Here is an 18,000-nt window from a genome sequence, read left to right as displayed (position 1 = left end):
CATATTTGCATGGCGGGCACTTCATAGACAGCTATTTCCTTAGCCCTGTAATGATACCTTAACATCGAAGTTTTTATCACTATTAATAAAGTAGAGCATTTTTCATTGGACACCCTTTATAAATTTTTTCTTCAATTCTTCTCAATTTTTATGTGTAGTTTCTTGTTTTTTTGTTTTTTGTTTGTTTGTTTTGTCTTGTTTTGTTTCTTTTGTTTGTTTGGTGTTTTTTTTTTTTGTTTTTTGTTTTGTTTTGTTTTGTTTTTCGAGACAGGGTTTCTCTGTATAGTTTTGGTGCTTGTCCTGGATCTTGCTCTGTAGACCAGGCTGGCCTTGAACTCAACAGAGATCCACCTGGCTCTGCCTACCGAGTGCTGGGATTATAGGCGTGCACCCCCACCGCCCAGCTGTTTTTTGTTTCTTGAGACAGGGTTTCTCTGTGTTGCCCTGGCTTTCTTGGAACTTGCTCTGTAGACCAGGCTGGCCTCAAACTCAGAGATCTGTCTGCCTCTTCCTCTTGAGTGCCGGGATTAAAGGCCTGTGCTACCACTACCCAGTGATAGAACTTGCTTATGAATGAGTTCCATATTCTAGTCCTTTTCTGTGTAGAAAGCTTTCTTGTTGGACTGTCTTTGGATTGCCAGCACCCAAATAATGACAGGAGATTTATTATTATGAAAGCTTGGCCTTTAGCTTAGGCTTGTTTCCGATTAGCTCTTATAACGTAATTATCCCAAATTTTTTAATCTACCTTCTGCCATGTGGCTCTTTACTTTTCCCCAGTATGGCATGTCCCACTTGCTCTGCGTCTGCTGGCAAACTCTATGTCCTTTGATTACTCTGCAATTCCTCTCTGCCCAGAAGTCCCGCCTATCTTCTCTTGCCTAGCTTATCGGCTGTTCAGCTTTTTTTTTTTTTTTTATGTATTTATTTGTATTTTATGTGCATTGGTGTTTTGCCTGTATCTATATCTGTGTGAGGGTCTTTGATCCCCTGAACAGGAGTTACAGACAGTTGTGAGCTGCCATGTGGGTGCTGGGAATCAGGTTGTCTGGAAAAGCAGCCTGTGCTCTTAACCACTGAGCCATCTCTCCACCCCCCTCAGCTTTTCATTAAAGCAATTAGAAGAAGCCTTAGGCAGAGACACAAGCAGCCTGTGCTCTTAACCATTGAACCATCCCTCCATCCCCCTCAGTTTTTTATTAAACCAATCAGAAGCTTTAGGCAGAGACATTTTTTTACAGTGTAGGAAAAGATTATCCAAAAACATTGGCTATTTAGAAAATTTCTCCCAATTCGGGCTTATTGATAGTCAAGTTTATTGTTTCCATTATATGATGTAATTGTTGTTCAGTGTGAGGAGTCTTATATAAAAAATAGTTATTAGCCTGAAGTTATAAAGATATTTACTTATATTGGGTATGGCAGTGCATGTACCCAGTACCCAGGAGGCAGAGACAAGGATTGTGAGTTCAAGGGTAGCCTTAGCTACATAAAGAGACCCTGTTTCAAAAAACAAATATTTTTTTCATACAAAGATCACTACTTATATTCTAAAATTTATAGTATTTTAGGTGGCTTTGTTTTTAAAATAATGTAAGCTATAGGAATAGCATAAATAACTCCATTCATATTTCTCCATTGTTACTGTCACGCCTCATTTACTTTATCATCTCCAATTGATTTTGTATATATTTATAGCTGTGTCGCCCACTTGAAACCATTGGAGAGTAAGTTGCAAATATGATTGACTTCTAAATATTCACTGAATGTTTACTAAGAACAAAGGTATTTTGTGTGTCTGTATTTTGTGGTTTTTTTGTTTTGTTTTGTTTTGTTTTGTTTTTTTGGAGACAGGGTAGCGCAGGGTGGCCTTGAGCTCATAGCAGTCTTCCTCAGCCTCCTAAGCTAGGATTCCTGGTGTGAGCCAACATGTTTGGCAATCAGTATCCTTAAATTTATTTGTCAAAATCAGAAAATTAATACAAAAGAACTTGTGAAATTTTGCCAGCTACAACAATAATATATAGCTATTTTTTTCTAAAAACTTGAAAATTGTCAGGATTGTTCACTGAGGCATTTCTCCAGCCCAACAAAGAAAACTTTTAGCGGCACTTCGTGTATTTGTGGTGTCTGTGTGTATGTGTGTGTGTTTACTAGCACACACAAATAAGTATAATTACTTGCCTGTGGAGGCCATAGAACAAACTTAGGTATAGTCTGCAGGCACCATCTACCCTCTTTCCAAGACAGGATCTCTTCACTGGTTTGGAACTCACCAGTTCAGCTAGACTGACTGGCCAGTGAGCCTAGGTGTCTGCTTGTATCTGTCTTTGAAGGGCTAGGGTTCTGAGCACCACCAGGCTCACTCAGCTCTGTAATGTGAGTTCTGGGGAATAAAAGCAAGGCAAGCACTTTACTCTCTTGGCCATCTTGCCTGCTCTCAATGCCATTTTTTAAAATTAATGTTACTGTACATAGATGTGGTGAATAATGTAATAATTAAGTACATTACAAAATGCCAAATGATCACACCAGGGTACTTAGTATTTCTTTGAGTTGGGAAAAACTTTTTGTAGTGCGTGATGACTTAGAAATAGGTTTTGTCTTTGTATTACCTTAGTTTCTGTCATGGGACATTTTTTTTAGATGCATGCAAAGTACCTGTTCTTAGTTATTATAAATAATTATTAATGGTCTCCAACCATTTTTCTTAAAATTCTATGTAATCTCTTAATAAGATGAAATATGCAGGCTGTTTTCTGACAGATTATTTCCAAGTGGAAATACAAATGGAAATAGCTGAGGCTTTGCTTGGACTTCTGCAGTCTGATTTCTTTTTATTCCCTGAAAACTGTTCCTTTCTCTTTATTTCTTGTATAACTCCTATTGAAAGGCCTCCCACATTTTTAGTGTAGTCCATAGAATCCCAGGGATCACTGTTTTTCCCATTCCTAAAGCTGTTGTCTTTCTTTCCTTCCTTCACTTCAGCCCTGATCATCTTACTGTTTATGCACTTTTTACTGGAGCCTTCTTTTGTCTGTAGGCACTCATGGCTAAGTCCACATTATCCCAAGTATGTTGCTTATGCTAATTATTCTGAGTTTGCTTTGGTGTTTTCAGTTAGGTATCTTACAGTCATTTCACACTTGATTCCTCCATTGGAACTGACTCCTGTTTTATTAACACTGTCACCAGGCTTCCTATAGAAAAGACTGGAATTGTTTGTCTAAATATACATGGCACTGTGCTTTGTAGTAACGTACTGTCTAGCTCAAACTTTCCCTTAACTTGCAGAGATATCTTCTAATCCATCATAGTGAAGTCTCTGTAATTCATACTCTTGTATCTTATAAACATCTCAGTGACAAAAATTTATCTCATGTTTGTTTAAACAGAATCATACCTTAAATTCATGATCCTCTTTCTTCAGTAATAGAATTAAAAGCATGTGCCACAATGTCCAGCTTCATTATTTCTTTTCATCAGTCCAGTGCTACTTCAATATAGTATAGTTTAACAAGCATTTGATGACTTTCCATAAAGGAAAAAAAAATGCTCTAGAGAATCTTAGCCTAGTCCAGACTTAATTAACAGCTAAGCTATGCTCTTCATCCTTGAACCCAATTGAAAGCCCTCAGCCTCTGGAGACAGTAGGGACTTTTATACTTTAGGGATTACCTACTGAATAACTATGATTCTATAATGGTTCAATTCCATTTATAATATATTTTCATATGGGCAGTTCATAGTGTATTGATAAGCATAGTTAGCAGGCACTATTATTTATTATAACCTTTCTTCTTCACAGGTGCACCAGGTATAATTTCTTCTCCATATGCAGGGGCTGCTGGATTTGCCCCTGCCATTGGATTTCCTCAAGCTACAGGTAAATCTTTTCAGGTTGAATTTCAAATGGTTCTTTAAATGAAATTCTTTGTCTTCTAGGAGCTCACCAAATTTGAACGATTTAAAATATTAGGTGTAACAACCATGGAGTAACTTGCTTAGTATGCTCAGCATCTTTATAGTTACAAACAATTTTCTCTAGTTCCACTGTGCACTTCAGTAATTCCACTGTGGGTTTTTTGGTTTTTTTTTTTTGTTTTTCAAGACAGGGTTTCTCTGTGTAGTTTTGGTGCCTGTCCTACATCTCTCTCTGTAGACCAGGCTAGCCTTGAACTCACTGAGATCTGCCTGGCTCTGCCTCCTGAGTGCTGGGATTAAAGGGGCGCACCACCCCCACCCGGCATAAGTTTTTACTTTAATATTTTAATTCTGTAAGTTTTAACTACTATCTTTGTTGGGGAGAATAGAATTAACTCAGAAAGACTGATTTTGAGATTAAATATTAAGTCCTAGTTGATTGATGGTTTTAATACATTGAAACACATCTTTATGTGACTGTTCTAGGTAATCTTTTTTAACAAAAGAAAACAGAAAACTCCATAGAGTTTGCTTGTTTGAATCTCCAATTTTAATTCTTGGGCATCTGGAAGTGATAGATTGGTTTTCTTTCATTTTAGATGTTTTGCTTAGACACACTGTAGTTTAAAACAGAATAATATGCATTAAGGGGGCCGAAAAAAGATCAATGAATGCTCCTAATTTGATAAGACTTATAAGGCTAAGTAGAGCACATACATATACTGTAGTTCTTCTTTTAGTTGATATATGTGCCTGACCTATAGATGGTAGCAACAGTTGCAAGGTTGGATCAGAAGGGCATAGGAAGTGGATCATATAAAGGAAAACATTTACTGTAAAAGGAATTCAAGCTAGGTGTGGTGGTGCACACCTTCATTTGTAGCAGTCAGGAGGCTGAGAGAGGAGGATCTCAGAGTTCCAGGCTAGCCAGCGATATAAAGTGACTATTTCCCCCACCTCATCCTTCCAAGGGCATTTAATTGGAGAATGCCATCAGCACAGTCTTAAATTATTAGATTATCAAACAAAATTGGATGAGTTTCAAGTCTGTTGCAATTTAATTACATGGTGTATAATAGAGTGGTCAGATGAGAACAAAAAAATGTTAAACTGAACGAACCAAATTGAGACTGGAGATGTAGCTTAGCGATAGAGTGTTTGTCTAACATGCAAGGCCCTGGTTTCATTTCCAGTACAGCAAGATAAATACATTGGTTCCCTTTATAGAACAGAGGGTCTCTATGTTATTAAATACTTTGAAAGCAAAGGTATAAGTAGTGGTACTTCTGAGGAAGTGCTGTTTTAAGTATATATAAGCCTTTTCAGTTGTTCAAGAATATCTTGGGCAGTAATCCTAAAATATAATAAATTTATTGTTGATCATAATCTGTATATATATAGCACTTTACAAAGTTAAAAAATATTTTCCTATGTAAGCATACATATTTGAGACTTCTTTTGAAGGGCTGTATATTAATATATATAAAATAGTTACGTATGTGTCATATATAAATATAATCAGAAGAGTTTATTTTTAGCTAATTTTATTTGTGGTCAGTATGAAAATTACATCCACTTGACATGAAGGTGCTGGATAAAAAAGTGGTTGCAGGTAATAGGCCCTCTGTGAAGCTTAACTGATTTTTAAGACCAGTGAGTCCAATTACTCTGCAGATATTAATTTAATTAATAGAATGATATTAATTAAAGATAATGCCAACAAATAAGGAACTCATCTTTCAGACAGACTATGGGAAGAAAGCTGGCCTTGGGTAGCCTTTATGATAATCTGGACACTTTATTTTTTAAATGTTCACTTTCTTGGCTTAAGTTCTACCTATCAAATGTTATTCTCCTGATAACGGGAATGTAAGAGTCTATTTTGGTGTTTTTAATAGGTCTGTCTGTCCCAGCTGTTCCTGGACCCCTTGGTCCTCTCACACTCACCTCCTCTGCTGTCACTGGAAGGATGGCCATTCCTGGGGCAAGTGGTATACCAGGGAATTCTGTTCTGCTTGTCACCAACCTCAATCCTGATGTGAGTTGAGAAGTGGTCTGAGTAGTCTTACAGGAAGTGGGATGATGGGTTCTTACATATAGTCTAGGTTTGTGTTACAATGCTTAAGTTTGTTTTAAGGATTTTAAATAATATGTGTCAACAGGACATATAGAAACAAAACAGTGCTGTAACAGAGTAAACTGTCTTTATTACATTGTAAATAAACTAGTTTTAAAATTGTGCTATATTTAGTTATATCTGTGTTATCTTTTTCAGTTTATCACACCGCATGGGCTTTTTATCCTTTTTGGTAAGTTCTTTTTTGTTTATTTTTAGTATCATCTGTAGATGTGAAATGAGCACATGTGATTCATTTAGTGATATTTGTTGATTATTTTTATATGCTTAGTAATATGTTTGACACTGAAGATAGAGCAAAGATAATGATCAGGTGTAGCAGAAATCTTAGAAGGTCTTATTAATAAAATCAAACCTGAGGCCAGTTACTGCGGTGAATGCTGGAAGATCAGAGAAGCAGAACAAGCCTACCTCACCTTGCCAATTCCTCAGCTGATTCTGTTTGCTCAGACTGGAAGCCTCTGAGTCCTCATCCAGAGTGAATCTCAGCTGAACTGCTGCTCAAAAGCCTAAAAGCTTAACCAGCCCAAAGCTTCTAGTTCCTGGTCTTCACGCCTTATATACCTTTCTGCTATCTGCTATCACTCCCTGGGATTAAAGACTCATTTCTTGGGATTAAAGGCGTGTGTCACCATGCCTGGCTGTTTCCAATGTGGCCTTGAACTCACAGAGATCCAGAGGGATTTCTGCCTCTGCAATGCTAGGATTAAAGGCATGTGCTACCACTGCCTATCCTCTATGTTTAATATTGTGGCTGTCCTGTTCTCTGATCCCAGATAAGTTTATTAGCGTGCACAATATTTTGGGGAGCACAATACCACCACAATCAGGGAACTTAAGTTTGTAGATGGTAGTATAAAGCAGGGAGTGCTTATTTAGCTGACTCAGAAGTGGTAGTTAAGCTGACTTGTAAAAAATGAGGAAGAATCAGCCAAAGAGACGTTGAGGGTATATGTCTTCACAAACAGTTGTAGGCGGAGTTTTACTGTCCCGCAGTCACTCTCAAACATATACTGAGGCTTATATTAATTGTAAATGCTTGGCCAATAGCTCAGGCTTATTACTAACTAGCTCTTAACATTTTAAATTAACCCATATTCCTTATTTACGCTCTGCCATGTGGCCGTACCTTTATTAGCATGGCACATTCATCTCCTGATCCCTCTGCGTCTGGCTGGTGACTCTGACTACACCATTCTTCCCAGCCTCCTTAGTTTGGTTGTCCTGCCTATACTTCCTGCCTGGCTACCAGCCAATTAGCTTTTTATATTAAACCAATCTGAGTGACAGTTCTTCACAGTGTACAAAAGGATTATTCTACAGCAAATAGTAGCATTTAGAGATTTTCTAGAATAGGGGAGGTAAAGGAAGCCCAATGGAGAATATAAGACAAACATGTTGAACTGAGACTGATGGACTGGTGAAGAGTCATAGAGGGTTTATAAAGTATGTGAAGAAATTTGATTCCCTAAGAAAGATGGGAAACAGTATCTTTTTAAGCAAGATTAAGACAAAATGACTTTCAGGTATGGTTTTGATTTTGGAGTACTGGGAATCAAATTCAGGACCTCTTCCATGGAAGGACAGAGCTACTAAATTATACCCCTCAGTCTTTCTCAGGCTAGTGAGACTCTGTCTTTAAAAAAAAAGTTGGAAAACTTCAAACAATCTTTTTCTCTTAGTTAAAAGCATAATAATTAAACATGTATTCCAATTTCATAAGACTTATATATCTATCTTTTATTATACTCACATGTAGTATTAGTATACAAGCATAGAAATGGGAACACAAAATAAGCAATACTTAAAAATTTAAAGAACTTAATACAAAGCTTTTCTCCATTACAAATATTAATATTTCACAAAATACATGATATATTTATACTTTATTTTAAAGAAATTGGTTTCATTTTAATTTGGTATTCCAAGGATAAAATATAAGGCTCAAATGGAAGTGTTTCATTTTGGTGTACTTGTACTAATATTTTTAGTTGTACTAACATTTAGTTGAATCCAGTCCTTTTTGATATGCTTTATCTAGAAAAGTTCTGTGTTTCTGTTAGCAGATTTTTAAAACTGTTGTATTTGAATGTTAACAAATGGGGCAGATATTCATTTCTAAATTCTTTAGATGGTAATAGGTTGTTTTTTCAGACCTGGAGATTGAACCTAGGACCTTATGTTTGTTAGACAAGGCATCTACTACTACTGAAATGGAGTCTCGTTTTTAGCCCAGAATATCTTTCTACCTCAGCCTTCAAAGTAGCTAGGATTCTAGAATGCTGCATTGTACTTGGCTACAAGAGGATATAGGGTAGTTTTTTGGTGTTTTTTTTTTTTTTTTCTGTCTTGTTTTGTTTTTTGAAGTTAGAGATACGATATAGCAGTTAAGAGTGGGTACTTTCCCTGCTTGCTAATCTGTTGAGCTCATTTATTTCATTTATTAAATTTTATTACTGTGTTGTGTATGTGATATATGTGATTACACACAAGCCGCAGCTTACATATGCATATATGAAGGATAAAGAACAACAGTATAGTCACTTCTCTCCTTCTACCTTTAGGAGTTCTAGCAGTTGATCTCACTGGCTCTTAAGATCAAAAAAAAAGTTTAACGTTTATTTACTTTATGTATTAAGGACATGTTTTAGTCAGTGTTATATTGCTGTGAAGAGACACTATGACCACGGCAACTCTTATAAAGGAAAACATTTAATTGGGGCTTGCTTACAGTTTCAGAGGTTTTAGTCCATTGTCATCATGGTGGGGAGCATGGTGGCATGCAGGCAGACATAGTACTGGAGAAGTAGCTGAGATTTCTACATTCATATCTGCAGGCAGCAGGAAGAGAGAGTTACTCTGGGATGGGCTTTTTGAAGTCCTAAAACCCACCCCCAGTGACACACTTCCTCCAACAAGGTCATACCTCCTAGTCCTTTCAAATAGTACCACTCCCAGTGACCAAGTATCAGATCTGTGAGTCTTTTGTGGCCATTCTCATTCAAACCACCACAGGACATGTGCATGCTGTGGTGTGCCTGTGGAGGTCAGAAGCTAACTTGCTTGAGTAGGCTCTCTCTACCTTGTGGGTCCTGGAAATCAAACTCAGGTTGTTGGGTACCATCTCTAGACCTGACATTTTTAGTTTGTGTTCACAGTTGCTTAGGATTATCATAGTCCAGTTTTAGAATTATTCCATCACCCAAAAGAAACCACTTATGCTCCTCTTTAGTCACTATCAATGTTGCTAATAATGACACATGTAATTAATGGTTATATAATATTGAATTAATTTTCAGTACCTTTTGTCTGAAGTAGATCTTCTTTAATAGTAAAATACTTCTTCATTAAAAAAAAAAAAAGGAAATCTCTCATGTCTTAACAAATTGTATGTATCTATTTAGTTGTTGGGGGTTTGGTTTTACTGGTTTTTTGAGATGGGGTCTCACTGTGTAGTCTTGGCTGTCCTGGAATTCTTTGTGTAAGCCCTGCTGGCCTTCAATCCAGAGCTCCACCTCCTTCTGCCTCTCCCGAGTGCTGGGATCAAAGATGTGTGCCACCATGCCCAGCTCTATATGTAATTTTCAAAAAATGCCTACTTTAGTCTCTTGTCATTTTTGAGAGAGGCAGTTGTAGCTGAAATTTTCCTGTGTCCCGCCCAGTCCTGCAGCCGCTCAGAACCAAGTAAACACACAGAGGCTTATATTACTTATAAACTGTATGGCCATTAGCTGAGGCTTTTTACTGACTAGCTCTTACACTTAAATTAATCCATAATTCTTATTTTTAGCCAAGTGGCTTGGTACCTTTTCTCAGTTCTACCTTGTCATCTTGCTCCTTCTGTGTCCAGCTGGCAACTCCTGACTCAGCCTTCCTCTTCCCAGAATTCTCCTTGTCTGCTTATTCCACATATACTTCCTGCCTGGCTCCTGGCCATTCAGCGTTTTATGTATCAACCAATCAGAGCAACACACATTCACAGCATACAGAACGACATTCCACAGCAGGCAGTAGATTCAGAACACTTGATTTTTTTTGTTTTAAATTTTAAAATCCATGTCTAGATTAAAAGTTGTCATTAGGTGTTGGTAACCATCTCTCTTCTGTTTGCCTTGAAGATTTCCATAACTATTTTTTTTATTGAATTACAAGTGTAGTGATGTTGCTTCTATACAGAGATCTGCTTTTATATACTGTATAAACTGCAGTATATTATAGTTCATTAGACAGAAGGAAATGAAAGAATGCTTTTTACATCATAAACCCTCTTGACTTTAATTTTTGTAGAATTAAAGTTCATGAAATGTAATTTTTCATGTTGGCTTTTATTGTCTTCCCACACCCAGATTAATTATTTTGCCTGTCTTCTGTGATAGAGGACCCACTTTGGGAACCAATAATAATGATGATGATGATGTCTAATGAGATGAGGTGTTAGGATAGTCCTTCAGTACAATGGTAAAGAAAGCATTCTCATAACTTAACAGTTGTAAGAATGGAAGAAGTGAACAGTTGTGAGGGATGCTTACTTAGGCCATAAATTCCAAAGGTGCTGATGATTGGATGAAAGATTTTTTGGTTTTTTGAGACAGGGTTTCTCTGTGTAGCTTTGGAGCCTGTTCTGGATCTTGCTCTGTAGACCAGGCTGGCCTTGAACTCAAAGAGATCCACCTGGCTCTGTCTCCTAAGTGCTGGGATTAAAGGCGTGCGCTGCCACCGCCTGGCAGATGACAGATTTTAAGAAAGATATCAAAAATGAGTGCCTGACAGGAGCAGTTGTGTGCCTAGTGCTCCCTTTTATCTTTAGCCAGGCTGTTCATCTCTAGAAATAGGAAGAGGTAAGAGCAATTCAATTCATTGGGGATATAATGAATCTTCTGTATTTATGAGATATCTGTGACAGATTGAGAGGTGAAAAGCTGTGAAACTTAATTAAGACAGCATGCATGAAATTGCCATGGGATGGTAGGTAGTAAAGTAAGAAAAAAAGAAACCTGTAAATACAGGGGTAAAACTAAATACAGCCAGGCATTTAAATGCAGTGTTTTGTGTTTTGCCTTGTTTTGTTTTAATTAGGGGTGTATGGTGATGTACATCGAGTGAAGATCATGTTTAACAAGAAAGAGAACGCCTTGGTGCAGATGGCCGACGCCAGTCAAGCTCAGCTAGGTACTGACAGCGGGGATGCCCGATTTGCATGTGAATTCCTTCAGGAAGAGCAGTGGAGAACTAGCAGGGATATAATTTTGCACTAGCACTTCTTTATGATAGTGTTTTCCTTATTTACACCTGCTTTACTTGAGGCTCTGAAGTTCATTATTTAAAACACACAACACATTCACTTTAAACTGATAAACATGACTTGTTTCACATATCTGTATGAGTCTTCACTTTTCTTTTAAAAGTTGAAAAATTATATGATCTGAAGGGAAATGAGAATATTCTTTTCCTTCTAAATTAAATTTTCTAGAGCTGTTGAGTAATTTAAAAGTGGCAAATTTTCTAATAATGGTACAAGAATTTGTCATTCCCTGGCCACTAAAATATAACTACTCAGCTGTCTTAAAAAATGCTTTGTGGGGTTGGGGATTTACCCTAGTGGTAGAGCGCTTGCTAGCACAAGGCCCTGAGTTCAATCCTCAGCTCTGGAAAAAAAAAAAAAAAAAGACAAAAAAAAAATGCTTTGCATAAGACAAAACTATATAGTCAATAACCATTCCTTGAGGGTCTGTTACGTTCTGTGTCTGGAGCTTCCTAGCACTCTGCTCAGAAGTTACTTTGTTTGATTAGGCTATTTTTTAATTGCTTTTATTATAACAAAATGAAGTTATTTAATGCTTTTTCCTATGAGCTCTTTTTTTTTTATTGTTGTTGTTTTGTTTTATTTTTGGTTATTTTTGAGATATGGTTTTTCTGTGTAACATGCCTGGCTGTCCTGGGACTCAATCTGTAGACCAGGCTATCCTTGTGAGTTCACAGAGATTCTCCTGCCTCTGCCTCCTGACTGTTGGGATTGAAGGCATGTGCCAGCACTGCTCAGCTCTTACATTTATTTTTTTTTAATTTGTAAAAGCTTATGTGTGTGGGTATTTTGTCTGCATATCTGATTGTGTACTACATGTGTACCTGGTGCTGGCAGAAGCCAAGAGAAGGCATTGGACCCCTTGAATTGGAGTGAAAAGACAATTTGAAGTTGCCATGTATGTGCTGAGCACTGAACATGGGTTTTCTGGGAAAAAGCAGCAGGTGCTGCTCTTATCTTAACCTAGGAGCCGTTTCTCGAGCACCTGAGCTCAGACTGTTTACAGTTTTAAATGACAAAATGAAAAATGTGGTAACAGATATTAAGTATCTCAATATTCAAAGTTTCCTTATTTTCTTCCTGTACAATAGCAATGAATCATCTAAGTGGTCAGAGACTTTATGGAAAAGTACTTCGTGCTACACTGTCCAAACACCAAGCAGTTCAGCTCCCTAGAGAGGGACAAGAAGACCAAGGTCTAACTAAGGACTTCAGCAATAGTCCTCTGCATCGTTTTAAAAAGCCCGGCTCAAAGAACTTCCAGAATATCTTTCCACCATCAGCCACTCTGCATCTTTCCAACATTCCGTATGTATCTAAAAAGTTATTTTGGTGATTAATCTAAAATATGTGTTTTGCGAGAAGCAAAAGCCATAACATTGTTCTAAACTTAATAGTTCTCTTGGTTGCCAATTTTTTATATACCATCATGCTGTGAAGAGCCTGTATTTCCAATCATACCCTTTTTAAAAAAACATTTTTAATGATTTATTTAGTCTTATTTTATGTGCATTGGTGTTTTGCTTTCATGTATGTTTATATGAAGGTGTGTGATCCCCTGGAATTGGAGTTAAAGATAGTTGTAAACTGACATAGGGGTGCTGGGAATTGAACCCACGTCCTCTACAAGAGCAGCCAGTGCTCTTAACCGCTGAGCCATCTCTCCAGTCCCTAATACCCTTAAAAGTGAAATTATCACTTTTAATAAAATAAAGGATTTTCAAATAAAGAATTTCAATTAGTTGCTTCGCTGTTTAAAGTGGGCATAAAAATAAGTATATGTAGACATTCCTTTGGTAGACGTTTGTCCACTTCTTTGTGTTTCTGTAACACGAGAAAGTAACTAAGTTGTAAATGTGGTATAAAACCACTGTGCCACTGTGCTCATTCATTTACACAATACCTTTGTTGCCTTGGAGCTACTTAAGAAATTGAATGCTTTCAACAAAGATTGTACAGTTCACACACAGCATGAGATATTTATAGTCTCTGACACTTCAAATAAAACATTTATTGTAATTCCTTAATTTTTAAATTTTTTTGGGTCTACTTTAAACTTACTCATGAAAGGGGTACACTTTGGAACTAGTGTTAAAAGTTGTGGGTGCTCCTTCTTCCTCCCCCGCCACCCCCAAGTAACAGCCTAAACAGAAAACAATTGAAGAGAACTCTAAAAAATTGTGATGAGGAAGCTAAAGGGTTAGCTCTCCACAATTGATGCTTCTGGCAGGGGTGCAGGTGGGGAAGGACTCAGATTTCTTTAAGGGACTGGCTACCAGGAGTTTGACCATGCTCCAGTGAGTCTATGGGCAGTACAAATTAGATTTGCGCCCCCTTTTCTAATTTTTTTTTGGCAGTGGGGGTCACAAGGGTGTGAGGACAGACCTGGGAGGACTGAGAAGTGAGTGTGCTCTGGGTTCATGGTGTGGAATCCCATATATCAATAAAAATATTATGGGGGAGAGGAAAAGTTGTGGGAATATGTATTTGTGTATTTATATGTGTATAGTTTAAAACCCAAGGGAATGGATGGGTTAAGTTTTGGAATCTAATTGTAAGAACCTGAGCTAACTAGGAAAGAAAAATAATTACTCAAAATAGTTTTGACTACTCAGTGTCTCTGCTGGTGTACAGTCAGGCTCGATGAGAGTCTTTTCATCTGAATTAGGCAGTAAAATCAAACCTCATGCCAACTGGTAAATGGAGGAGTCACTTTAAACAAATTCCTGCTGGGCAGTGGTGGTAAACACAGGGTCTCTTTGAGTTTCTGGTCAGTCTGGTATACAGAGTGAGTTGCAGGACAGCCAGGGCTACACAGAAACCCTGTCTTGAAAAACAAAAAATTCAAAAGTACCAGCTCATCACTGTGGAGTATGTAAATGGGCCTGTTATTGTTAGATGTCTGTCTCTGTGTGTGGTTGGTTAGTTGGTGGTTTTTTTTTGTTGTTGTTGTTTGTTTGTTTAGTGTTTTTTGTTTTTTGTTTTTTTTTCTGGTTTTTCGAGACAGGGTTTCTCTGTGTAGTTTTGGTGCCTGTCCTGGAACTCACTCTCTAGCCCAGGCAGACCTCAGACTCACAAGAGATCTGCCTGGCTCTGCTTCCTGAGTGCTGGGATTAAAGGTGTGCACTACCACTGCCCAGCTTTGTTTTGTTTTTTAATCCCTGTACCCGGTCCTCATGTATGGTTAGCAAGTTCTCTACCATTGAGCTAGACACCCAGTCCTTTTTTATTTCGAAGCGTCTCAAACTTGAGACCCATTAGCTTTTAGCATTATGCCCAGCCTATTTGTTCCTTAAATATAGCAGTTATGCAGGAGCTGGTCACTGATTATAACCCACATAAGACATTCTAGGTGAGAAGAGAAATGAGTATTTCTGAATTGTCTCTGTGCTGGTGCTTTACATGTGTCACCTCGTTTTATCTTCATAAAAACCTTTCGTTTTGTTTTTATCTAAAATCTATAGAATGATGTTGATTTTTTTTTTTGGCTGTTTTTAAGTATATAGTACAGTGCCCATTCACATTAAGAACATTCATATTTTTGTGTAACTATCCTCTATCTGCATCACCTTTTTATCATCCAAATTGAAACTGTCTTATTAAGCAATAACGCTCCACTTTTCTAGTCTGGTAAGTTCTCCCTCTTACCAGTTTATCCATAATAATCTTTGAAATATGGTCATTAGTTTCAGTTTATTGATGGAACTCAGACTCAGAATTGTAGATGAATGGTCTTATTAAATAAACACAGAGCCAAATGCAGAGTTTAGAGCAATAGCTAAGCACTAAAAACCTTACCCTTCACTGTCGCTGCTGTCCTTCCTCTCCGCAAGAGACCTACTTCCTGTGTGTTTGTCCTTTTTATTGACTTTCTGTTCTGCCTTCTCATTGGTTGTAAACCCAACCACATGACCTCCTCGTCACTGCCTGTCTGTATAGACCTCCAGGTCTTTTATGGTAGGTATTGAGATTAAAGGCATGTGTCTCCATGCTGGCTGTATTCTTGAACACACAGAGATCCACCTAGCTCTGCCTCCCAAATGCTGGGATTAAAGGCGTGTGCCACCACCGCCCAGCTTCTGCTATGGCTTGCTATTAGCTCTGACCCCCAGGCAACTTTATTTATTAACATACAAATAAAATCACATTTCAGTACAAATAAAATATCACCATACAGAATAATTAATTCAAAAGGCTATACAGGTGAGTAAGGAATATAGTGTAAGCACTGATGTTTTCCTGAAGAATCAGTGATTGTTTATGTTGTGCTTCTCCTTTCGTTATGTAACTGCGTGATAGACCTCTGTACCAGTTATTTATTACTGTATAACATTACCCCCAAACTTAGCATACTATTAAATATTTATTATCTCATACTTTTAATTGAATGTAGAGGTGGCTCAACTGAGTGATCATCTCTTGAGTGTGTCTCATAAGGTTGTAGTCAAAATGCCAGGCAAAGGGATACCAGAGAATGTGTAGCTCAGTGGTAGAACTTGTACTTGGTGTGTGGAAAACCCTGGATTCTGTTCTTGGCACATACTGTCATTTCTATACTATCCTAAGGGTTACGGGAGACATCTCTATGCAGTGTGAGAGGAGAATGAATAGCCCAGGTGTAAATATTCTCAGAAACTGGCTAACTCAAAAGCTATAAAAAGTGTATAATTCTGGGCTATAGCAGGTAAGCCAGAGCTGGGGAAATAGCTTTGATATTACTAGAGCTAATTACTAATGCCAGTAGTGTGAGAGTAATAATCATTTTGAAAGAATACATAGTTATTTTTTGTTTTGCCTTTATATACTTTCCACTGTCTACAAACATATATGTATCCATCTTGACTATTGGCTTGTGACTTAGAAAACATTGTTGGGGATATAAAGTACTTTAGAAATTGGATGATTATCAGAGCTCATCCTTGATTGTCTTGCAAATGGGACTAATGTAGTTGACACTGATATTTTCACAGCCCTTCTGTTACAATGGATGATTTGAAGAACCTTTTCACAGAAGCTGGATGCTCGGTGAAGGCTTTTAAGTTCTTTCAGTAAGTTCTTGCTTTCTAAAGTAATTAACATTATTCACAGAGTTCGTAGTTTTTTAAAGTAGTTCAGCAGAGTCCTTTGGTAAAAGGAGGAAGTTTAAAAGCAAAATTAGTTCTAAGTACATTTCTCTTTCTCTTGTCATTTTAGGAAGGATCGTAAGATGGCACTCATTCAGTTGGGGTCTGTGGAGGAAGCAATGCAGGCCCTTATTGAGCTTCACAATCATGATCTTGGGGAGAATCACCACCTCCGAGTGTCTTTCTCAAAGTCCACCATCTGAGCTCTCTGAATTTTCTCCTTCAACTGGACCATAATTTCAGTAACGTCTTCAGGCATGGACTGAAGCAGCTCGAGACCAATTCTGCCTCTTTCACAAAAGTCACTCTTGGGGAGTTTGTTTGATACTCAAGTACATTCAAAACAAGAGATAGTCCTTTTCTTTCTCTGATTTCTTTTCCCCCCACCAGTGTATGATCAAAGATTTGCTTTTCCTTTGTACTGCAGTTTCTATGAAAATAACTTTCAGGAAAAAAGATCAGGAAAATATTTTTTAAATAATTTAATTCCCTGAATTAGATTTCAAAAGGACAGACTTTCTTTAAGTTTTGGTCCAGATCAGCCTTATATGACATTTCTAATATCCTTTGTACTTTGAGGAATTTAGACATACAGACTTTTACAATTTCTTGATGTAATTTAAACCACTTAAAACCAAGTTTTTAACTTTATGATTCAGAAGTTTCCCTGTAGAAAATGATGTTCACATATAAATTATATCAGATATTTGCATCTATTGATAGTTATTATACATAACCACATGGAGTTATATTGGAAGCAGGTTTATAAACATGCATGCTTTCTTTCGATTTTTTTATTTCACTGTATGACACTCCTTTGAATAACGCATATCTTCTCTTTCAAAGACTATTTAGAAAAGTAAAGTGTTGCAATTGTCCCCAGGGAAACAGAAGTGGAATTCAGCCTGGATCTGTTACAATATCAGAATAATTAATCATTTTAGAAAAAACCATGTTTTAAATTTCAAAATGACATTTGTCAAGTAATGTAATGTGATCTTGGAAAATTCTAAAAGAAAAATAATCCTACTTTTTTATAATTGTTTTCAGAAAAAAAGTTTACAGTCTTAAGGAAAATATTCAGGTCTATCATATGGTTTGACAGATTTTTTAAAAGTTATTTTTGGTAAGGTCTTCTTTTAGAAAAAAAAATCTCAAGGGTTTTTTGTACCACTATAATCTCTAATACTCAGAATTACTGTGTATTTACTTAATTTCTTATGTGCCTTATTATGTGCTTAAGATATAATAGATTAGAGTTTTATCTAAATATCTGGAAAGATAAATTGTGGGCTTGGTGAGCATTCTATTATTTCTTTCCTTGTCTTGGATTTTAAGGTTTTTTTTTTTTTTTCCTTTTTTCATTGGAATTTTAAGTGGTTTTCAGTAAGTAATAGTTTTTATTCAAACTTTTGGTGCTTTGGTGTAGTGATGGGATAGGGAGGGGAATGGTTTGGAAATCACTTGCTGTGCACCTGTAGGCCTCTGTCGTGACTGCTGGTTGTCTCCAGCCT

The 18,000-nt window shown here is 37.1% G+C and overlaps 1 protein-coding gene across 1 annotated transcript in view; it reads left to right on the top strand.

The window, feature by feature from the left end:
• Positions 1–16,835, top strand: part of Ptbp3 (polypyrimidine tract binding protein 3) — a 76,144-nt gene extending 59,309 nt beyond the window's left edge. The window contains exons 9-15 of the mRNA XM_059254408.1: positions 3,809–3,886; positions 5,823–5,962; positions 6,200–6,233; positions 11,138–11,230; positions 12,455–12,671; positions 16,334–16,411; positions 16,557–16,835. Of these exons, the coding sequence (XP_059110391.1) occupies positions 3,809–3,886; positions 5,823–5,962; positions 6,200–6,233; positions 11,138–11,230; positions 12,455–12,671; positions 16,334–16,411; positions 16,557–16,689 (773 nt within the window). The 3' untranslated portion in view covers positions 16,690–16,835. The remainder of the gene's footprint in view (positions 1–3,808; positions 3,887–5,822; positions 5,963–6,199; positions 6,234–11,137; positions 11,231–12,454; positions 12,672–16,333; positions 16,412–16,556) is intronic.
• The last annotated feature ends 1,165 nt before the right edge of the window (positions 16,836–18,000 follow it).

Source organism: Peromyscus eremicus, chromosome 2 (assembly GCF_949786415.1).
Source record: "Peromyscus eremicus chromosome 2, PerEre_H2_v1, whole genome shotgun sequence".
Classification (NCBI taxonomy): domain Eukaryota; kingdom Metazoa; phylum Chordata; class Mammalia; order Rodentia; family Cricetidae; genus Peromyscus; species Peromyscus eremicus.
This window is presented reverse-complemented; position numbering and strand designations above follow the sequence as displayed.